The sequence below is a fragment of the Mustela nigripes genome, chromosome 15, assembly GCF_022355385.1.
Source record: "Mustela nigripes isolate SB6536 chromosome 15, MUSNIG.SB6536, whole genome shotgun sequence".
Taxonomy (NCBI): domain Eukaryota; kingdom Metazoa; phylum Chordata; class Mammalia; order Carnivora; family Mustelidae; genus Mustela; species Mustela nigripes.
Window position 1 is genome coordinate 32,429,931 of NC_081571.1, and position 24,775 is coordinate 32,454,705.

The 24,775-nt window shown below is 35.8% G+C and overlaps 1 protein-coding gene across 4 annotated transcripts in view; it reads left to right on the forward strand.

The window, feature by feature from the left end:
• The window catches only part of ELF1 (E74 like ETS transcription factor 1), a 107,017-nt gene extending 83,557 nt beyond the window's left edge, over positions 1–23,460 (forward strand). For all 4 annotated transcript variants that reach the window (XM_059378099.1, XM_059378100.1, XM_059378097.1 and 1 more), the window contains 6 exons: positions 5,241–5,348; positions 6,887–7,054; positions 12,362–12,445; positions 13,372–13,564; positions 14,886–15,335; positions 21,443–23,460. In XM_059378099.1, the coding sequence (XP_059234082.1) occupies positions 5,241–5,348; positions 6,887–7,054; positions 12,362–12,445; positions 13,372–13,564; positions 14,886–15,335; positions 21,443–22,043 (1,604 nt within the window). In that variant the 3' untranslated portion in view covers positions 22,044–23,460. The remainder of the gene's footprint in view (positions 1–5,240; positions 5,349–6,886; positions 7,055–12,361; positions 12,446–13,371; positions 13,565–14,885; positions 15,336–21,442) is intronic.
• The last annotated feature ends 1,315 nt before the right edge of the window (positions 23,461–24,775 follow it).

Sequence of the window (24,775 nt, forward strand, 5' to 3'; positions counted from 1 at the left end):
TTAATTTGAGAGAGCAAGCAAAAGAGAGCAGGAACAGGGGTGAGAGGGAGAAGCAGGCACCCCCCACTGAGCAGGGAGCCTGACATGGGGCTTGATCCCAGGGTCCCTGGGATCACTACCCAAGCTGAAGGCAGATGCTTAACCAACTGAGCCACTTAGGTGCCCCTGAATATTTATTCTTAAATGTAAAAAAAGAATAGGAAATTAACCTTAGTCACAGTGTTATTAACTAACCCTACACTTTGTTTGCCAACCATTTCAAACTAATGACCTTTTTCTGTTTCAGTATCCTATCTATAATATTACATTTAGTTATTTCTTCTTAGTCTCTTCCAGTCTATAACAGTTCCTCTGTCTTTCTTTGTCTCTCAGTAACCTTGACACTTTTGAGGAGTGCTGGTCAAACATTGTAGTACGGAGGGTATATGCTATGGTGAGTGCTGTGAAGTGTGTAAACCTGGCGAATCACAGACCTGTACCCCTGGGGCTAATAATACATTATATGTTTATAAAAAAAATAAAAATTAAAAACAAAACAAAACAACAACAACAAAAACATTGTGGTATGTCCCTCAATTTTATTTGTGTGATGTTTTCTCATGATTGTACTGTGATAATGCATTTTGAGCAAGAATACCACCAAATGGCATTGTCTTCTTAGGGCATCATATTAACATAGTAGATTTTATTTTTTTAAGGCTGATTTTTAAAAGTTCATTATCTCATTTAATTCTCACAACAGAAAAAGAAAAAAATTAGGTTAAATGAAATGACTTGCTTAAGATCACACACCAAGTGGCTGAGTCTCCACTGATAACATTGACAGACAACTCTTAGTTTCTATATTGTTCTCTGTTTTTTTACAAATTATGTTCTCCTATATTCACATTTTTGTTCAGAGGAACCCAATGAAAGCTTTTTTGATAAATCTAGACTTATCAGATTTTTCCCTACCAGTTAGGGAATTACATTTCTCAGGTTGAGAGGTTTCCATTCATTACTGACAGTGAGTTCCATGTTTTATGTAACAGAATGATCATCTCTGTGCATATATCTGTTGTGTAGCTCTTGGGTTTTTTGTGGTATATTCTGTTGTAACTTTCTGATACCTTAGCATAAGGCTACACTGTCTCTGTAGATTGGAAATGGGGGTCTCCAGTGAAGGGGTATTTATTCCTGGTTTTAGTCATCAGGGTGGTCTGATGACTAAAGAGAAGAAATTGAAACTACGGAAGCAGATCTTAGATCTTTAGAAGAAAGAATTATTTCTTTCTTCTAGTGTTTCCATTCTCTTGGGCTTGGACTTGAAGATAGCTGACGGCAAAATACAGACAGGCTCCTTCCTTCCTAGAGAATAGAACTGGTACTGAAGGGGTCAAGGAAACAAGCCATATCTTGAAAACCAGATTTGCTATTTGCATATTTCTTCTCCCTCCCCTTTCTTATTTTCCAACCTGAGCCTTTATTTATCTCTTCCATCCTTGTTTGAGCAATGACATAAGAAAGCAAAGAACCCTTGGAGCCCTCCTAAATTCAGAGTAAGAGAGGGTAGAATGTTGTGCTTTTCAGAAACTACAGGGGGGAAAAAAGGGAAAGAAGAATTTATAAACTACATTTGAGTCTTAGGTAGCACTTTAGATGATATTAAGGAATTGTTAATATTCTTAGGTATGACAGAAACATACCATACATATGCTAAAATATTTAGAGATGAAATAGATTCCTTCAAAATAATCTGGGGAGTGGGTGTGGGGGTGTGTGTGAGGAGACCTTGGGGGCAGTAATTGGAGTAGGAATGAAAGATGATCAACCTTGTGTTGATAATAGTTAATGCTGAGAGTGGATATGTGAGAATTCATTATACTATGTTCCATAATTTTGATTTTTGTTTGAAATTTTCAATAATAAAAAGATTGATCTATTTTTTTGGATTTGAGGCTTATATTAGACTGTAGGTATCATTGGTGTACCCTGATTTCAAATTTTCCTGGTCATCACAATATTTTTATTTTTATCATCTTGGCCTCCTATCAAGTTTGTTATATATTTGAACCTATAAAATAAATGTATAATGGTAAAATGCCACTTTTATCTGTTTATATGCTAGAGTTCCACATAAGGTTTCCTTTGGAAAAAGGTTATGGTGTTAACAATTTTTGAAAATCATTTAGCCATGAGTTCTTTTGTATGTGGAGATTCTCCATCCATTGCCAGTCTTTGAAGATCTAAAAATAAAATTATTAGCAGAGATGGTACAAATGCTATTTTCTCAAACAGAAGGTAACCATGATGACCATATTCATTAGTAAATCTTCTCTTTTAAATACTACTATTATGTGTCTCTTCCTATGTATTTGTTTTTATAAGTTCAAACACAATTTTTAGTAATTTATAATACCAAATGTATTTAATAAATTATTCCCTAAGTTATTATTGTGTCAATGCTTTCTGGCCTTGGTATAAATAGATTTTAACCAGTTGCTAGATCACAGCTAATCTGTTCCAGAGAAGTTTTAAAGTGCGTGTATGAAGAGCTCGTGGGGTTTATTATTGCCAGAAGAAATTTTTGTCATCCATTTATTGAAAGGCTGACATTTTCTTTGTTTTTAAAAGCTAGATGCACTTTTTTGGGTTTTCTTTCCTGTTTCTTGTGGGACCTACCCATTTATTTTGCTTTTCTCAATCTAAGCACTGAAGCTGAATGGAATAAACAAAGTTTACAAACTAACATTGATACTAAACATGTTTAACTTTCCTCATGTTTTGAAATACAAAAGGTGACATGATTTCTATATGTAGCTGGAGAATGATTTATGCTGTATAGTAAGTTAAAAAGGCAAGGGTCAGGTAGCATAAATAGTGTATTAGGAAAAAGTAATAAAAAATAGTGTAATACTATTTTTACACTATAGTATTACACTATACTATATTAGTGTAATATAGTGTAATACAGTTAGTATAGTGTAATACACTATACTATAGTGTAATACTATAGTGTAAAAAGAAAAAATAGTGTAATAGGAAAAAGAATATAAGTGATATGTCTTTGCTTATATTTTTTTAAAAAAAGAAAGATAAATCTCAAAACTAATGAAAATGGTTTCTAACAGGAAAGAGGAAGGGACGGGGATAAAAAAGTAGATTTCCTAAATGTACTTAGTTTGGAGGTGCCTAGGCGGCTCAGTTGGTTAAGCCTCTGCCTTTGACTCAGGTCAGGATCTCAGGGTCCGGGATCGAGTCCTGCATCGGGCTCTCTGCTTGGCAGGGAGCCTGCTTCCCCCTCTCTCTCTTCTCTGCCTGCCTCTTTGCCTACTGTGATCTCTGTCAAATAAATAAATTAAATCTTTTTAAAAAATTGTACTTAGTTTTGTTATTTTTACTTTGGAAACCTGTAAACATTTAACATAATTATAAAACAACACTAAGTCCAAAGGAGGAAAAATTAGCAATCTAAAAATCGAAGCACACTAAAACAAATGAAACTAATTTCATTATTGAGGTGTGGCATAATCATATAGAGAAGAATTACTTAAAGTGGTTTTTTTTGGTGTGGGGATACTCAGGTATCTCAGTCAGTTAACTGTCTGCCTTCGGCTTGGGTCATGATCCTTGCATCCTGGACTCAAGCCCCGCATCAGGCTCCCTGCTCACTGGGGTCTGCTTCTTCCTCTGTGCTCTCTCAGTCTGTCTGTCTGTCTCTCTCTCGCACCCTCTCTCTCAAGTAAATAAAATCTTTAAAAAAAAATTAAAGTGATTGTTAAGCAGATTTAATTTATTAATATGTTTATTTAGGGAGAATGTGAGCTGGGAGGGGCAAAGGATGGGAGGGGTGTAGCAGGAGAGAATCTTAAGCAGGCTCCACCAACATGGAGTCCACCGTGGGGCTCCATCTCACAACCCTGAGATCATGACCTGAGCTAAAATCAGGGGTCAGACTGAGCCACACAGGCATCCCTAAAGTTATTTTTTAAGGCTGTGTATTTCCTAACAAGAAATAGCCTAAAAAGCAAAAAAATTTAAAAAGCTGCTAAGGGATCTTAAATTGTTCTCAGTAATTGCAGCTTGTGTGAGTGTGTGTATATGAGATAGATGTTAGGGTAAAATCAAATAAGTAATGAAGTTAATGTCACAAGGAGCCAAGATTTATAGAGTAAGATTAGATCTGCAAATGTTAAATTGCAAAGTTAAATAACAATTTTATAATTCTCTATAACTTCTAGGTAAATACATGGTAAAAATATATAATTCTAGAAATAAATTCTTAACACTAAATTTGAATTGAAAATATTAGTATGAACTCATGATCTATTTTCTTCTTTAAAAAAACAAAGAAAATATTTTTTAGCCAAATATGGGACAACTTAAGCATTAATAAGGACAGTAACTAATGGATTGAAGTATATATAATATGTTTATGTTTTAACTTATTTTTTTTTTAAATCTCATTTATTTTAGAGTGAGAACGGGGGGAGGGGCAGAGGGAGAGAGAAATTCAAGCAGACTCTGCTCTGAGCACAGAGCCCAACGTGGGGCTCAGTCTCAAGACCCTGAAATTATGACCTGAGCCAAAACCAAGTTGGATGTTGGGGCACCTGGGTGGCTCAGTCATTAAGCCTCTACCCTCGGCTCAGGTCATGATCCCAAAGTCCTGGGATCGAGCCCCACATTGGGATCCCTACTCAGAAGGAAGCCTGCCCCTCTCTCTCCTACTCCCCCTGCTTGTGTCCCCTCTATTGCTGTGTCTCTCTCTATCAAATAAATAAAATCTTTAAAGAAAAAAAGAGAGTTGGATGTTTAACTGACTAAGCCACCAAGGTGCCTCTCCCCCTCTTTTAAAAAATATTTATGTATTTTACAGAGAGAGAGAGAGAATATGAGCAGGGGGAGGGGCAGAAAGAGAGGAGAGGAAGAGAAGCAGTAAAAAATGAAAAAATAGTGGGGAGCCTGAGTATCTCAATCAGTTAAGCATTAGCACTCTTGATCTTAGCTCAGGTCTTGATCTCAGGGTCATGAGGTCAAGCCCTGTGTTGGACTCTGTGCTGGGGGGCCTACCTAGAGCCTACTAGGAAAAAAGAAATAGAGAAATATTTAATAGTCATATTCAATCTAGATTTTCTCTGTTGATACAAAGTATATATATAAATCCAAGTATTAAGTGATGTTCAAGAGATCAAAACCTGTGTGTTTTCAAGCAACAGAGGTCTTGTAGCTAACTCGTGTTTTCTTCAAATGTATTGTAGTTGAAGCATCCTGTCCTAACGGGGATGAAACGATCGAAACTATCGAGGCTGCTGAGGCACTACTCAATATGGATTCTCCTGGCCCAATGCTGGATGAAAAACGAATAAGTGAGTGGTCATGTGCCATGATTGTTCATATTAATGTACTTGGAAAAGTTACTCTTGCCATCATCCTCTCTTAAATGGCAAATACCAAGAGACCAGAGAGCATGTTTCATATGTTTTGTGTCCCAAACACATTTTAAGAAACAATACTAGTTGAGGGACGCCCAGGTGGCTCAGTTGGTTAAGCAGCTGCCTTCAGCTTGGGTCATAATCCCAGGGTCTTGGGATCAAGTCCCAAAATCAGGCTCCTTGCTTGGCAGAGAGCCTGCTTCTCCTCTCCCTCTGCCTGCTACTCCCCCTGCTTGTACTCTCTCTCTCTGATAAATAAGTAAATAAAAACTTTAAGAAAAAATACTAGTTGAGACACCTTTGCTAAAGTATTCAGTTAAACAAGACTTCTTTTTTTTTTTAATTGAAGAAGGAGACCTTTAGGAATAAAAACAAATTATTTAGTTGTCAAATAGCAGATTAGGCAGAATTTATTCTCATAACCTCATTGGTGAAAGTATTAGAGCATTATGGCCCAAACTATTATAATTTAATGATCTGTATGAGTATTCATCAGTGAATAGGCAAAATTCATTGAAAAAATTTCTAACACCTCATAGCAGAAAACTCCTTGCCACGTTATTGATCTGCTTTTAAGTCCATGTTTCCTTTGGGCTTTTCGTAAATTAATTACTACTAAATGAATTTAAGATGTGGTATTTTCTATATGCACAGCAGTGCATTAAGCAATATTGTGATATACAAATGAACAGATAACTGTTTTTTTCCTCTCAAGTTTACAGATTAATTTTGAAGGTAGTTGTTTATGTAAAAGCCAAAAATAAAGGCCATGGGAGGGATTGCAAAGTATTCTGGAGAACTTTGGAAGAACTCTGGAAGAACTCTGAGACTTTCAGAGACAGGCTTTATAGAAGGAATGTTTTAACCTGAGCTATAAAAGACAAATAAGCTTTTAGTGGTTAGAGGAGATAAAGAGAATGGATTGAGCCAGGGAGACAGACCTGTAAATAAAAGTGAAATGTTTGAGATAAAAATGGTTTGGTATAGCTGAAGTATAAGGTTTGTGGTAGATATGAGATGAGAGTAGGAAGGTAGGTTTGATCTAGATTGCGTGAGCTTCAGATGGCAGGTTATGGAGTTTGGCTTATTCTTACCATCTTTTTCCTCTGTAAACTATGCAAAAGGTCAGTTTTATTTTTCTAGTAATTTTAGGGTATAACGTTTTGTATAGAAGAATTACTTGGTCAAATCAGACGGGTATCAGAGAATAACTTCAGCAGCAATGAGAGAAGAATGGAGAAGAGAAATAAGATAAATTGGTAATAGGAAGTCAAGAAAGAAGGGCATTGAATTAGTCCTGTCAAGCCTGTCTGACTTAGGGTGCCTAATTTCAGACAGAGGAAATAAAAAGGAAATAGATTTCAAGATTTTATTTCTACTTTAATCCTCAGAGAAACAAGAAATTATCTGATGAAATTAGTTTGATTTATAATACAAGTTTGATTATAATTAGTTGATTTTGTTTCCATTAGATAATAACATATTTAGTTCGTCTGAAGATGACATTGTTGTTGCCCCAGTCACCCATGTATCCGTCACATTAGATGGGATTCCTGAAGTGATGGAGACTCAGCAGGTTCAAGAGACATACGCAAACTCACCAGGAGCATCATCACCAGAACAACCTAAAAGGAAGAAAGGTGGGTGGTTAATTTGTTTAGAGCAAACAGTCCAATTTTGATGTGGAATCTAAACATAATTTTTTATACAAGGGTATTTCTACACCAATTAAAACTTACATAAGAAAAAATGAGGGTACAAAGCACAATTTAAAAGGTATTTATCTTCACATTAGATTCATTAAAGAATCAGTTTATTTGGTGTATCCTGCAGAAATGGGGTTTTCCAACTTTTTAAAGCCTCAGTCTTTTACCTAAATCCTTTTGCCCAGACTCAGAAAGAGCTTGGGTAAGGGCACTTAGTTTCTAGCTTCCTTCCACAGGACATAATTTGAAAACCACTGGCTTAGATACCAATATAAGAGTCCAGTGGGAAAAATAATAAGTTGGAAATCAGTAGGTAAGTGATTAAAGAGGAAAATACTAGGTTTTAATTAGATTTAAATTTCAAAGGGAATTTTTCACTCTTCACTCTTTAGGACCATATCTGCATTCTAAAGTCTGACCTTCTTTCCATTTCATTGCCTTCTGATTCTCCTCCAGTTTGTGTAATATTTTGAATTTAGTATCTTGCTTAATCACCAACCACCCAGTAACCTAACTTCAGATGAAAGTAAGGGAAAGTCCAGGAGCGCAAAGTGAAGAGGAAAATGAAAACAGAGTGAGCCAAGGCTGCCGCATCTCTGAAGAGCTGAGATGGGTACGCCAATCTGATTGTCCATGCAGAGGCCGAGGCTTGTGTCTTGGTCCAGTGCAAGATGAGATTACCAGAGACTTTAGCCTGTCATGAGGATCCTTGAAAGGCTCTCCCCTCCTGGTAAAAACAGTCTACCCATTGGCACAGAAAGGTGTCATGGAAGTTTATATTTCTCAGCTGGGCCTCTGAGTGGAAAAATTCTTTCTGTGAGAAATCATAATCTTATGCTTATTTTAATCCAGGTTTATGATTAGATTTTAAATGATCACTGACTTCAGAAATTCCCAGCCAAGTAATTAACATAAGGGTGACCCCAGACTGGCAATAACATTGGGGTACTAGGCAGAAGCTCTTATAGAAAACTGTTCTGGCAAGTCATACATTTAAACCCAGGCTGACAGGATTTCCTCAAACAAAGCCCTGTAGAAGGTGAGCTCACATTGCAATGTTACAGAATACAAAAGATAGAGAATCCCTGAATGAGGAGCAGAAGACATGGAAGATTCTAGCATTCTCTAAGAACTTCAGATAATAGAATTATCAAATAGAAACTTTGAGTAACTATGACTACAATTATTAAGGCAAAAGAAGGAAAAACAAGGTCAAAGAATGAGACTATTACAAAATACCAGATACAACTTCCTCTTCTGGACAAGATGGAATAACAGAACCTGATTTGGCAACGATTTGGGGTTATGGCAACAAAAACCAAAAATTAGTGGGACTACATTAAACTAAAAGTCTTCTGCTTAGGAAAAGAAACTATCAGCATAATGAAAAGGCCACCTACAGAACGGGAGAATATATTTGTAAGCTGTATATCTGATAAGGGGTTAATGTCCAAAATACATAAGGAACTCCTACAAACTCAATAGCAAAAAAACCAAACCACCTGATTAAAAAATGGGCAGAGAACCTGAAAAGACATTTTTCTAACGAAGACCTACAGATGGCCAACAGGTACCTGAAAAGATATGCTCAACATCACTACTTGTCAGGAAAATGCAAATCGAAACCACAGTAAGCTACCCCCTCACACCTGTCACAATAGCTATCATCAAAAAGGCAGGAGATAACAAGTGTTTGCAAGGATGTGGAAAAAAGGAACCCTTGTGCACTATTGGTGGGAATGTAAATTGGTACAGCCACTATGGAAAACAGTATGGAGTTTCCTCAAAATATTAAAACTACAAACACCATATGATCTAGCAGTCTTACTCCTGGCTACATATCCAGAAGAAATCAAAATAAGATATTGAGGAGATGCGTGCACTCTCATGTTCATTGCAGCATTAAAAAAACATAGGTGGACCTTGAGGGCATTATGTTAAGTCAGATAAGAGAAAGACAAATATTGTGTGCTATCATTTACATGTAGAATCTGAAATAACCAAGCTCATAGAGGCAGAGAGAGATGGTGATTGCTGGGGAGGTAAGGAAATGGGGAGATGTCAGTCAACGGGTACAAACTTCCAGTTATAAAATGAGTAAGTTCTGGGGATCTGATATACGGAATGGTAACTTTGGTTAATGTACTGTATTATATACTTGAAAGTTGCTAAGAAAGTAGATCCTATATGTTCACACCCAAAAAACCAAGTAGTTATTATGTGAGATGATGGTATGTTAACTAACCCTACTGTGGTAATCATTTTACATCATAGAAGTATATCAAATCATCATATTGTACACCTTAAAAATACACAATTATATGTCATCATATCTCAATAATGCTGGAAAAAAATTTTAATAAAGAAACCCCCAGAACTTGGATTTACCCTCCTATTAAAACAACTAAAAGTACAGACAACGATGTATGAAACAGTGCCTCTAAAGACATCAGTCAACAAAAACCAGTGATCCCTGAGAAACAGTAAACAAATGAGGTGAGCCCTATGATGACCCCAACTTACTGCATGGAGATTTTTTTTTTTTACAAACAGTTTGGCAGTTTCTTAAAACATTTAATACATACTTAACATGTGACCCAGCCATTCTTCTACTCAGTATTTACCCAAAAGAGATGAAGTTACACATTTATAGAAAAACATCTGCATGAATGAATGTTCTTAGCAGTTTTATTTGTAGTTGCCCAAAACTTGAAACAGCCTAAATGCCTATCAACTGCTGTCTGGATAAACCACTTTGTGGTGTATCTATGCAAGGAAATAGCACTCAGCAATAAAATAGAATGTACTATTGATACATACAACAAAAACAATGAATCTCAGCATAATTATGCTAAAGGAATTACTTACACACCATATATATATGTATCTCTTCATCTAAAGTGGTGGGAACTGCAAACTAACCTCTAATGACAAAATCTGTGAGTAACTGACTACCTTTGGGGTGGGCAGAGTGGGACGGGTATAAGGATTACAGAGGGGTACAAAGTACTTTTGGGGGTGAAGAGTGTATTCACTGTTTTGAACATAGTGATGGTTCCACAGGTCAATACTTACGTTGGAAGATACCAAACTATAGATTTTCAACATAAGCAATTTCATTTTATGTCTGTCATACTTCAGTAAAGCTATTTTTAAAGTGAAGGACTAACATTCTAGTTAGGAAGACGGATGTGAAAGGAACCCAATAGAACACATAATATATGGGTTAAACAGAAGATTAGTCATTGTTTAAAAGATAATTTATGAGCTCTAATATAGATCTGATATAGAATAAAAAGTATGAAAGAGTTTGAGATGTGAGGATTGAATGAAAAGGTCTACATATTTAATCAAAGCTTCAGAGAGAGAGAATATGTAGAGTGAGAAAGAGACCATATTCCAAGATAATGATTGAGGGTTCTCCAAAGTGACATAAATCTCAGCATGGTGAATCCTGAGTAGCATAACTGTCAAAGAAATCCAGTCCTAAATACATTATAGTAAAAATGCAAAACACCACCCTTCCAGCCCCCTCCAAAAACAAACAAACAAAGAAAATACCAGGGAAAAGCTACATTACTTGAAGAGGATTGATTTTTAGATTGGCAGCTTAGAAGCTCCCAGTAGAGAGGCTGGAAGTGTTGAGTATCTTCAAAGTATTGAGAAGAACTAACTGTCACCCAAAAATCCTATACCCAGTTCACGTAGAACTCAAATGAAGCTATGCCACCTTGACTGGTAAGGAAGATGATGGAAAGAATGGATATTGGGTAGGTTTACCAACTGTCTCTGTCTTGACTAAAATTAGTGGTGAAAACAGAGGGAAGAAGAAAATGCTATCTATCAGAAAAAGTTGGTAAATAGAAGGCGTAAAATAAGATGGTCGGAGGGATGAAGCTAACTGAAGTCTTTGCTCCTAATATTTGTTATAATTGACACAGTCACCCAGAAGTATCTGCCTCATGAATGGTTCTCTGCAGATGTCTGTAGTGATGGAAATGGAGATACCTGGCTGATTAGGTTCTATATTTACGCATTAAGAGGGGCCTGGAGAGTGATCTTTTTGATCCACTTCTCGCTGATTCTTATTCACCCTAACTTCAGAAGGGTTTTCCTGTTTGGTTTGGGGATGTGTTGTTACTAACCTTGTGATTTTTAGCTCTGGAATTCTGTTCTGCTAAGTTATTGCCTTACATTATCCTAACCCAGAATTCACTCTTGTGATCTGGACCAGATAGACTCTGCCTCAGGAATGTTAGGGTAAAGGGGCACTTGGCTGGCTCAGGCAGTACAACATGAGACTGTTGATCTTGGGCCTTGACTTTGAGCACTGAATTCGGTGGAGAGATTACTTAATTTAAAAAAAAAAGAAAAAGAAAAAAAATTGCTGGGATAAAATACACTAAGGTATCTGTTTATAATCTTCATTGTTTTTCAGGTACAGAATGTTAGTCTGTCCAGATAGCATGATCATCTTAATATAAATCCCAGGCAACATTGCCACCAAGTTGTGCTTCTAGATAAATGGCCAGAAGAAGATCACAAAGCTTTAGAATAGTTGGCTGATCCAAACTAAGTCTGAACACACTACAGTTAGCGTTGTCAAAGTGGAGTTAGAGATTGAATGGCACGTAACTATAATGTTTTGCTGTGAATTAAAAGAAGTATAGAAAAATGAGAGGTTTCAAAATACAGGGGAAAATAAAAGTTGACTATGTAGTTCACCAGAATTTTGCCTCATGCATTTTTTGTATCTCTAGAATGTTGGAAAGTTTCCAGTATTTAAGAACTACCTGTATGCAGATGAGAGAAAAGCTGAAAAGTGACTTTTCCTATGCGTATATAACCAACAAACAGAAACCTGCATGGCTTATTTTTTGAGCCTAAGTCTTAACAACATCAAGAATATTTCCCCCAATTTTAAGGAAGCCATGTCAGTTTTGTTACCTCAAAATGTTTCAAACTTAACCTCATTTTTATATATGAGCTGATGTGTCATTTCCTACATAAAATCGTTTGTGATCTTACCTGTACTAATGATAAATTTTCACTGAAGTTCTTTTCCTTTTTTGAGTAAACAGCATTTTAGGAAACCAGTATGTGTACCATTGTGTACCTATGTAAAGTACTTGGCATTTGAAATTTAGGATAAATGACCAAATAGCATTTATAAACAGCTAAATTGTCCATTTTATCTCATTTTTGATGGCAAATCCTTACACAGAGCTGTTTTGTTTTCAGGGAGAAAAACAAAACCCCCACGACCAGATTCCCCGGCCACTACGCCAAACATATATGTGAAGAAGAAAAACAAAGATGGTAAGGGTAAGTACAATAATTCCCTTACAATACTTACAGGTCAAATAACAGTTAGATTGCTTTAAAACACCTGCATATCATAAGTAAAATCAACCAGCTCTCTTGACTTATTGAAGTGGATCTTCTTGCTGCCAGATGCTTATAAGGTGTAGTTGGGGGATGCCTGAGTGGCTCAGTCAGTTAAGCATCTGATCAGATCATAATCCCAGGGTCCTGGGATTGAGTCCCGTGTTGGGCTCTGTGCTCGGTGGGGAGCCTGTTTGTTCCTCTGCCTCTGGCTGCAGCTCCCCCTGCTTGTGTTCTCTCTATCTCTCTGACAAATAAATAAATATATATATATATTTTTTAAAGGTAGAGATTGTACTTTCTATAAATAGAGACTGGTAATAATGGAGCCCAAGAAATCCATTTAATAGATTTTCCCTACATACCTGTCAAAATAATCTGTCCTTTAATATTGAGCCTTTTGGAAGAGTTCAACCAGGTTAGCTTTTCAATTCATAGACACTTTATAAGATTGTTTTGGAGTTCTGCTATTTTCATAATTGCTGCCCAAATTTGAAGAAGATTGTTAAAGCCAATCCACTGGCTCTGATACAAAGAGAACAACTGTTGAAAGGTTTTGTACAGCACTTCTTCAGTGGTTCTTTTATGTGATGGCTCTTAAAGAGGTAGGAAAAAAGTCATCTCAAAGTGCTTTCTTCTTAAGTCATCATAAATCTGATTGTGCCAATATTGATCCATCCAGACATCTGATGTGGAACTAATAAAAAGACCTATATTAGACCTTAAAAATTATCACCAGTGCTAACCAAGTTGCATAATATTTTTCTATGATTATACAGGGAACTTATAAAACTTTTAGTTGTGTTTACTTTTGTTCTTTTCCAGTAAAATTTTGGTCAGTTAAACAGAAATTGCTTTTGTTTCAGGAAACACAATTTATCTCTGGGAGTTTTTACTGGCACTGCTCCAGGACAAAGCTACTTGTCCTAAATATATCAAATGGACCCAGCGAGAAAAAGGCATTTTTAAACTGGTAGATTCCAAAGCCGTATCCAGGTTGTGGGGGAAGTACAAAAACAAACCCGACATGAATTACGAGACCATGGGAAGAGCTCTCAGGTACGTGAAGTTTTTTGTCGTTTATTGTGTTAAGAATATTGTTTCCTATATACTAAAAAGCTAGTAACTTCTAAAAAGGTAGAAGATTACAAAAATGTTGAATTTTATTATTGAAGAGCTAAAGCCATGCTACTTATAGAAATCAGTTTGTATTTAAATTGAAATCCTGTTCTGATCTGGGAAAATGTTTTTCTTAAAAAAAAATCTTCTTGTAAATGGATTAGAAAACGTGAACTCTCATCAGAAATTATAAATTAAGCATGGGGCTCATATGATTTGATCCCTTAAACTTGAATTCAGCACAAAATTGAGTAGTGGTAATCAGGTACTTAAAAAGAGGGTGCATTTTTTAAACGTAAATATCAGGTGTGATCTGTATTATATTGGAATAAATGCTTCAAGAATAATATTAGACATTGTGAACATTTTGAACTAGGTAGGTTATCATTTTATTCCGAAGCTCACTTTTAGTGTGTTTTTCTGTGATCGGGTTATCTATTCTTAAAGATATGCATTTGTTTGAGAAAGAGTTATTAGATACCCTTCTTAAACCAGAACTATTTAGTGACAGTTTGTGTGTATTTGTTCCTTTTTTTTTTTTAAAGATTTTATTTATTTATTCAACAGAGATTACAAGTAGGCAGAGAGGCAGGCAGAGAGAGAGGAGGAAGCAGGCTCCCTGCTGAGCACCAATGCGGGACTCAATCCCAGGACCCTGAGATCATGACCCGAGCCGAAGGCAGCAGCTTAACCCACTGAGCCACCCAGGCACCCCTGTATTTGTTTCTTTAACTCACACTTTTTAGATTCTTGATCTAATTAAAATCAACGACAAAATTTGAATCACTTCTGTTTGTATGTCATTAAATTTTATATGGAAAACTGAATTAGATTCACCGAATCAGATTTAAACTGGTAGGGACATTATAATAAACGACGGAAGGGAAATAAATTCTTGAGGTTTGTAGTAGATTTTATTATTCCGGCAAATTGGAAAAAGGGGAGACAAAGGAAGAATAGTGAATGACTAGGATAATCCATGTATTCTATCAACAATCGCCTCATCAGAATTGGTTTTAGGTTTAGTTGATAATAAGGATTTTTCTTTATCTGTGAGTATATGTGTTTTACATTTATACAGAAAAAAAGTTCAATTATACTATCTTATAAAAAATAACTGTGCTTCATTTTGAAATTGTTCTCCCACTTGTTTCCAACTTAAAACCTTTGTTTATGATTAAGGAACTTTACTTTTGTTGAACATAATTTTAATTTATGTTTAACCAAATAAAGTATTGTTAAAATTGTCTGCTTTGAATAGGTACTATTACCAAAGGGGTATCCTAGCGAAAGTAGAAGGTCAACGCTTGGTGTATCAATTTAAGGAGATGCCGAAAGATCTTATTTATATAGACGATGAGGACCCAGGTTCCAGCATCGAGTCTGCGGATCCATCACTGTCTTCAGCAGCCACTTCAAGTAGGAACCAAACAAGCAGATCGAGAGTATCCTCAAGTCCGGGGATAAAGGGAGGAGCCACTACAGTTCTCAAACCAGGGAATCCTAAAGCTACAAAACCCAAAGATCCTGTGGAAGTTGCGCAGCCGTCAGAAGTCCTGAGGACAGTGCAGCCCACAGCATCTCCGTACCCCACCCAGCTCTTCCGGACTATTCATGTCGTCCAGCCAGTACAGGCTGTCCCAGAAGGAGAAGCAAGCACCACCAGTAGTGTGCAGGACGAAACGTTAAATTCCTCTGTTCAGAGTATTAGGTGAGAAAACTAAAGTTACCGATGCATATGTTTACGTGATGTTTCTGACCAGAGTCATCATTTGTTGATGACTCTGGGTTGGGATTCAGAAATGAAAATAAAAATTATATTGATTTTTAAAGCTAGAAGCCTTGTTCAGCAGATTGGTTTCAGCAGCTGTGTGTATTACATCAGCCCTCTAATTGTATCATTGATTTCTTATTTTTAAACTTTGTCATTACGTGCTGCTATCCTATCCATTTAAATCTTGTCCGCTATATCTCTGAATAATTCAATAGATCCCTACAAGAAGGGATCCACATATTAGAAAATCCAGAGAATGGTTTCAGATCCTTTTTTTTCAAAGTCAGAAGCTATAAAAATTCTACATAAACGGACATACCATGACGTGTATTGTAGTGAGTTCCAGGAAATAACATTATTTTTTGGGAGGATTCTGTCATGGAACAGTTCTAAAGTTTAAAGAGGTAGGGAGGGCCAAGAATCTAAGGTCCACTTTTTCAAGCTTTTAGAGTGGCAGAAATCGGAAGAATAGTTTTTTAGCAATCAAATCAAATTTGCCTCCTAGCCCCAGGAAAGATAGGAAAAACAAATTGACCAAAGAAAACCTCATCAGCTTTAGACTGGTCCTCTGCAGAATTTGGGACTGGTCTCACTGCTATGGGATGGGGGAAAGGAGGAGGGCAGAAAATTAGATGGACATTTGCAGTATTTTTTTCCTTCTACTGTCATGAATTTCCAGAATATGAATTATAATAAAATATAGGAGTCCTTCCAAATCCAATAAAAATGATTCTTTGAATACTTTCATTAAGTGACTTCAGTCTCACAATCTTACGTTCAAATATGCCAAAATATAAATGCCGGCATTTTGTTCAGTTGATTTTGAAGTAAGAGACAGTACCCGGAATCAAGACAGAGTTAGATATTCCTGTCTTCCTTGTATGGTCCATTTAAACTTTTGGCATCATGAAAATTGACTTGCAAGGAGTGTAAAAATTACATTTTCCCCATTTTAACTGGACAGGAATGATTATCTTAAACTGTTATTAAAGGAGTACTTATTTTTCTATTTGCCTTTTAATGTTTCATTTTCAATTATTGGTTATGTGTGATGACCCAGTATCCATTTGGTGTGATTCCTCTCATTGGTTGGTGTGATTCCTCTCGTTGGTTTCTAGGCTCTTTGTCATCATATCACTGTGTTTGTGTTGATAGGAAACAGTACATGGCCACAGCTATTCAGAAGGGATCCCCTTCATAGAGTGATTCGTTATTTTTAAGCATCTGTAATCAGCTTGCTTTTTATACCTTGAGGATAAAATAAATGCCTGCCCCCCCATCAAAAAATCCCACATAACTGTAGCTCTGAAAGGTGTTAAATTGTGATACTGAATTGGATGCAGTGTTACTCTGAATGTCAATTTCTGAATGATACTCAGTGCCAGATATTAAAACACTATAATACACTCCCTATCCATGATTTGCAAACTCTTTTGGGGTACTTTCCAGAATTTTCATGTCCAAGGTCCCGGATTATTCTGGATTATTCTATGGATTCCCTGCCTGCTTCCTGCCTCTACTGTTTTTTCTCTTCAGTTCAACCTATGCAAGACCCTTAGTCACAGCTTTGCTCTGTTACTTTCTTGCAGCTTTTGTTAGATCTGTGTTGCACACAAAGCGCAGTCAAATTTCTGGAGGATCAGCTACCAGCTCTCACTCTCTGCTCGGATTCCTTCCTTGTCTTCTAGCTAAAGCTGCCTGCTTGGGTGCACCGCAGTCTGGTCAGTGAACCAGGCATTGCCATTGTCATCAATGCCTGTCTTCTCCCATACATTTAAACCAAAGGAGCCACATTTTAATCGTTGCTCTTCTCCTACCACTTAGCCTCGTGTCTGGCACATAGCATCCCTTCAGATGTATAGAACTTATTTTGAAATAGTGTCTATATTCATTCTGTATCTCCTCTCAGAGTAATGAGTTCTCTAAGTGGACTGCTTATATAATGAAGAAATCACAAAACTTAACTTGTCAGACTTTAAAACATACTTCCTTGTTGAAAAAATCATTTTATATTTATGTGTATGTATACACATATTCTTCATCATTTTTTGACTTTTAAAAATATTCTCTCTTTTGGGTGTACCTTCTATTTATATCTCCCCCCAAATCCTACTTATTTTAATGTAGTTAAACCTTTTATGGAATGCATTTTATTCCCTGAAATAACTAGATGAGGAAAGGCCAAAGTTAATGAATAATAATGCTCTTTGAAGAGTGACACCTGCTGAATATAGTAACTTGGGTTTTGCCATTGTTCCTTTCCATTATATAGAAAGAAAGAAAAGTCTTAAATTTCATGCAAATTGTACATATTACTCTGAAATTTTATTGTATTTTTAGAATCATTTTTCATTAGATTAATTTCTTGCTTAGCACTTTATTTTTTGTCTTTTTTATAATTACTCCAAATTTTCATTATGAAAAATTTCAAAATATCAACAGATTGAAATAGTACGATGAACATCTATTTACATCCTTTTTGATTCACAGTTGATAACGTTTTTGCCTTACTTGTTTTCACTCTGTATTTATTTATAACCTTTTTTCTGTTGGGCTATTTGTCAAGTAAGTTGACATCCTTATGACATTTCACTCTCAAACATTTCAACATCCTGCTTTTAAGAATAGAGAGATTATCCTAGGTAACCATGTTATCACTCCCAAGAAGGATAAGAATACTTTAGCTATATTTTTCTCAATTTTATAACTACTGATTAACAAAATCAAAGACCACTTAAAGATTTTTTTCTGTAGCTAAGATGGAATATATATGATTTAAAATTAGATTATTAATATAACAACAAGAACTGACACTTTCAAAGCACTCTCTGTATTTCTTACACTTTTCCATATATTAATGTCTAATAATCTCACTGATCAATGAGATATAGGTAATATTATTCCTATTTTACAGATGAGGAAACCAAGGCAAGGAGAGGCCAAGGAGCCTGGTCACATCTAGTAAGTGGTGGGGACAGCGTTTTAATGCAAGCAGTTTAGTCCAAAGCAGTGAGCTTTAATGATTTGTCACTCTGCCTGCTGATTCACATAACTCTCGTGAATTACCAGTTATTTACAATGAAGTAGCAACATGTTTTTTCTTTTCTTAATTTTTCCTTTGCTTGTGTCTTTTTGTCTCACATAATTGCATGTATCTATGTGGAAATCTATTAAGCTTTTCTTAATTGATTTATGGTATATGTGCTCGATTTTTAAAAATTTTGATTTTGACTCTGACTTCATGTTATTTAAAGAGACAACTACAACAAAAGTAAACCTCTGGTCAGATTTTTTCCTGAAATTGTCCCTTGGTAAACTTGCAAGTCCATATGCCTACCTAGCATAACTTCTTTCTGTATAATATTTTCAAGTACTAATAGTTTGTGTTAGGGTCTTTTGAATAAATTAGCTCTAAAAATGTATAATGTGTAGATTATCTTAAAAACAAAGTAATGGAGTACAAAGAATGTATATTCTTTCGATTACTTTCCAGCCCTCCATCCTTATCAATTATTAGATGTAACATTGAATCAGATTAATTCACTATTCTGAGTCTGTTTCCTCATCTGTAAAATAAAGATAATACTTAACTTTACAGGTGATTGTAACAGTTAAATGACATTCTTGACATCTGAGTAGATACAGTAAAACTGTGCTAGTTTTTACTAACAGTAAACTAACTACTAACTAGTTTAACATTTAGTAAAAACTAAATGTTATACTGTATATCTGTTTTCATCTCAGAAAGTTTGAGGTATTTTAAATTTCTAGTATTGTAGTAGTGGTTATGAGCAGCTTAGGAAATTTGTATAAAGTAGTTTACTGTAACCTTTGTTATATAATATAACATCACCAGACACAAATGACTGCTTAATCATTAACTAAGACAAAAATAATTTAAAATTTCTGTAGCAGGGAAAAGGCTGCATAATATTTTACCTTTAATATTTTAGAATTTGTTCAAATAAGCCAGTATATTTACACTGTAGATATTTTAGATGAGTATATGTATTTTCTGGAAGATGGCAGTCTGTTGTTTTGAGGTCTTTTTTCTAGTTTGAACAAAAGCATTGAAAGTCTAGTGGTAGCCCTGGTTAGCAATATGGAAAATTTCCAAGTACATTCTTGCTTGTACCACACCTGAGGGAGGAAAAAAGGAAGGTGGAGTCATGTATTAAAGGTGTGTAATTGCCCACAGCTTAAAGATATAATCGGCAATAATCATCTTTAGCTAAAGTTATTTAGGACTGAGGAAGTGGCAGTGTGTTGTAATTATCCTAAGGCACAGAGGCCTTGCAGTCAGATGGCCTCTTTCCTTATCAAACTGGTCACCTCATGCTAGCTGTTCACCCTCTTTGTGCATTTAATTTTATATATAAATGGGGATAATAGTACGTATTGGGTGGCAAGACTATACATATTTCTAGATATAATCTGTGCTCACTGTATATACCGTGTGTACTATTTTATCTGTATATACATGTACATGAATGCTTGTCATGGGAAACCCTTTATTTAAGAAATGATCTCTGGCTGCAGGGTCAGTTACCACACCGAGGCTCAGATTCTACCCAAGATGTCCTGATGCACGTAGGCAGGGGGTAGAAAGGAGGCACCGTATATTTTGGAAAAGCTGCCTGACTCCCAAAGTTATTCTGTATTCTACCAACTCTTCCTTGCTTGACCAATAATATCAGCAGATCTGGCCTTTATTTCTAGTCATCCCCTGCCCACTTATTAAATTTTCATTACCTGACTCATGCTCTTTTCTGGCTCTGTCCTTCGAAAGAAGCTGCTAATATCCTTCTCTAGACTGATCCTCACAGTGACAACTTGGTTGGAATCTGAACTTGGAAATCAGAATCCTATCATTGTGCGCAGGCTGTAGTCATCCTGTGTCTTTCCACTTGCTTTGAGTTTCTCTTAAGTTGCTCTGAGTTTTCTTTTCATATTTCCACCTAGTCCATTTGTGTTCTCCAGAGTTTCACTTCTCACCTATGTGACAGGCCACATAACGTAACTTACTAAAATTTGCCTGTAATAATCTATGTGCAATGATTAACATTTGGACTGTGGGGGCCAGTCTAGCTGTTAATCATTTGAAGTAGCAATTATCTATTGTTTTTGTAAAATAGCTTTACAGATTCCAGAAGAAACACAATTGAGATCCAGATGCTGAGTTTTTTCAGCTGCATTTGTTTTATGCTAACAATGGTCATAACTATAATTTCCACAGCAATGAACTTTTAAAATTGGATTGACTCATAATATCATTTACAAATTTCTTCAATAACCTAAATGAACAACCTTACATAAACCAGGTTTACATTAAAGGATTTTATGTTAAATTGTATTTTTATGGCTAAAATCTGTGAAGATTATTTGAGCTGAGAAAACTGTTAAAACATGCCTCTATTTACTTTTGCCGAGCTTGACCTTATTTTTTGCAACCTAAAGAACCCTCATGAGTTAATTATATTCATGACTTGTTTTGTGTAATATGATATGAACTGTGAACTATTAATCTCTTCTGCAAAAAAAAAAAAACCCACAAAATTTCTTTTGATAGTTCTGTCATGTATACATTTAAGACTGATTTTTTTTTTTTATTTTACAATCCTATGAAGCTAGGTAATTGTGGACGAGCATTGGCCCTTAAGTATTAAAAATAATGAGAGTGAATCCGATACATTTGTTTTAAAATTCCCAGTTTCCGTTCACGTGGCTCATACGTAACTTCTTTTCCCAGCATTTTGAGATCCTCCTCCTTCCCCAACAAAATTGCCTCCCCATTTGCGTTAATGTGGCACTTTGCACAGACTTTTTTCCTCCTCATCAGATAGTATCACACTTAATGGCTTGAAAGTTTTGTGTCAGGCATTCCATGTAATACAGAGTCTGGTATGGTGTTTCTGCTGTGTCGAAGATATGGGAAGTAGCATTCCAACTGTACGGCTCCTATTTTATCAGAACGACTTATCAAACATTAAACTTTTAAATGATGTAGAATGTGCTGATTTTCTGTAATTTCATCATCTCAATAGGACTCTACAGGCTCCAGCCCAAGTTCCAGTGGTCGTGTCTCCTGGGAATCAACATTTGCATACAGTAACACTCCAGACTGTGCCAATCACAACAGTGATAGCCAGCACAGATCCATCTTCCGGTGCTGGGTCTCAGAAGTTCATTCTACAAGCCATTCCATCATCACAGCCCATGACAGTATTGAAAGAAAATGTCATGCTGCCGTCCCAGAAGCCGGGCTCCCCTCCTTCCATCGTCCTGAGCCCTGCGCATGTGCAGCAGGTTCTTACCAGCAACGTCCAGTCCATCTGCAATGGCACCGTCACTGTGGCTTCATCTCCGTCCTTCAGTGCTACGACTCCTGTGGTGACCTTTTCTCCTCGAAGTTCACAAATCGTTGCCCACCCACCCGGCACAGTCATCACGTCAGTTATCAAAGCTCAAGACACAAAAACACTCGTAGAGGAAGCGGAGAAAAAGGAAGCCGAAGATAATTTGAAAGAAGACAGTGAGAAAACTGAACAGCCACAGCCTTACGTGATGGTGGTATCCAATTCCAGTGGATTTACCTCTCAGGTAGCTATGAAACAAAATGAATTGCTGGAACCCAACTCTTTTTAATAAATACGCCAAAGGAATTGTGGATGATTGTTTTTTAATTGAACATTTTCAGTTGCCTGCAAACTGTCTGGTTGATTCTAAGAGGAATTCTACAGATGTTCCTAATTTTTTAGCTCATTGTTAAAAATATTAATTTAGAGTTAATGTTGACTTTGTTAGATGAGTTCCTCTTTGTTCTCCAAATGTTTCAGAATTCAATTGTGAAGGAACAGGAATTTTGTACTATGAAGTCCTTCTTTTCAGATTTTTTCTCAGTTGCTATATCGTAAACATTTTTAAAGTTTCTTTTTTAATTTTTACATGGTATTAGCTTTTCTGATTCTTTTGTAAATACAGTACTTCAATATAAGGCAACAGGAAATTTATGTAGGAACTATTTTCATTCCATTTTTGTAAGTTAAAGTCTTGACTCTTTCAAATGCAAGACTCCTATTTTCTATTTTGTTAAAATTATGATTTCACTTAGATTGATGTTAGTTGGTTGCACTGTATAAGGAAATATGAATATGTAAAAAAAACATGAAAAATTGGAAAATGTCCATGATATGGCTGAACCTTACTTCAGAAGCAGAATGGTACAAAAGCATCAGCCCTTTCAAGAGTGGCTGTCCTGCTGAATAGTTGTATAACGTTGGGCAAAGCCTCTGGATCTTTCTGGGCCTCGTTCTCTGAAAAAAGGAAGGGGTGCTTTGGATTAGACTTGATGATCTCCAGTTTGCTTTCTGGTTCTAAATTGAGGTTTCTAGCACCTATATTTTAAAGTTAAATCAACTAAACCATTATCACTTATTTCTTAATGTAGATATAGCTAACATATTACAGAAAAGTGGCCCTACAAAATTCATTCTTCTGTTATCCATAAAATCTGTTATGATTCTGAATTCTTCCTAAATACTTTGTTAATTAACTCTTTAGACCACTGTGCACTGTGGTCATTAGTAAACTTATGTTGCCAAGTGCTAAACAATATACTGCCATTCTGAAAGATCCAGGGCTCGCTCTCAAGGGCCCAGAAAGCAACCAAGACTTGAGCTAATCTGGCTGAGTAGTCAGTTGCTATAAAAGCATAATTGCTTTATATTTTGGATCATTTTTTATTGGGAGTTGGGGGGTTGCATACAAAGATAATATACATTATATCTAAGTCTCTGAAATGAAATAGTTTTTAGATTACTTTTTCAACTGTAAATAATGTACATTTAATTTCACAAAAAATGTTTTCTGCAAATTTTCTAGTACAGCAAAGGAGAAATTTTTGTAGATGAAAAAAATCATTATGTTTAGAGGTCTAATGTTGTATGTTTTCATATTATGGAGTGAATTTGTATTTAAACAAAAATTTAAATTTTGGAATCCTCTAAACATTTTTGTATCTTTAATTGGTTTATTATTAAATAAATCATGTAAAAATTCTCAATGTTTGTGTTTTCAAACAAATGTCTCTTGAGAACAAATATATAGAGAATGTTGCTAGCATTTACAGTGTTACTAAATGTTCGTATAACAAGCTCCATTGGTCAAATTATAATTGCAGAATTGTCATCCTCTCATTTTTCCTTGCCACTGTGCCAAACTGTGGTTTCCAGACAGCACACAATGGATCATCAAGCTCTGAAAATTAGAAAACCATAAAATTTTCCCAGCAATAATATTCAACACACTTTAAAAACCAAGTTTTTTTCTTTAAACCAAGTTTTTTTTTTTTTTTAAAGACTTTATTTATTTATTTGACAGACAGCCATCTCAAGTAGGCAGAGAGGCAGGCAGAGAGAGAAGAGGAAACAGGCTCCCCACTGAGCAGAGAACCCCATGCGGGGCTTGATCCCAGGACCCTGGGATCATGACCTGAGCTGAAGGCAAAGGCTTTAACCCACTGAACCACCCAGGTGCCCTAAAAACCAAGTTTTCTAATTGGAAAAAATTTTTTTTTCTAATTGGAAATTTTATCAGCTAATTGTTAAACTTGGAAAACATGGAAACAGAAAAATAGATGAAAATTTAAATATTAATGCAGTATCCCTGTACACTTACTCATTTTCTGTCAGTTAATACTGTTCCAAAACATGATTTTAGTGGGAGCATTTCTATCTCTGAAGTCAGAGGGAAGCAGAGAAGAATTTGAATGAATAGGCCTTGCTAAATTTCCCCGTGTACTACCCTTCACTCATACCCTTTTTTCCTGTCAGTTTTCTTGACTTTCCACTCTATCAAACCTAGTATAAAAATGCTAGGCTTAAGCATTTCTTTGAGTCTTCATTTCCATTTGAAGTCTCCCGTGTCATGTAAAACATATTAAAATAAATATGCTTTCCTCCTTTAACCTGTCTTTGTCAGTTTGATTTTTAGGTTCAGCTAAGGACCCTAAGAATCATGGAAAAGTTCTCTTTCAGAACTCTCTCTAGCTATGCATCCCCTATTATAATTTCATTGTATTGAACTCCTAAACAGGAGGATAGTGTTCATTTGCTATCTGGCCTTGTACATCAAATCATTGATTCAAAATGTATTTATTCATGTGATGTTATGGTCACTGTCCTTAACCTAAAAACTTGACGCTTTCCTTGTTTTCCATTTATTCTTTAACCCTCTGTAGTATTGCATTCACCCTATTACCCTGAAATAACTGCTGTAAAGGTCACTAACTAGTAATTAATTGCCATATTGCCAAATTTCTATCCATACTTATTTTCCCTGACCTTTCTAGTATTTAACCTTTTATAACTCCCCCCTTT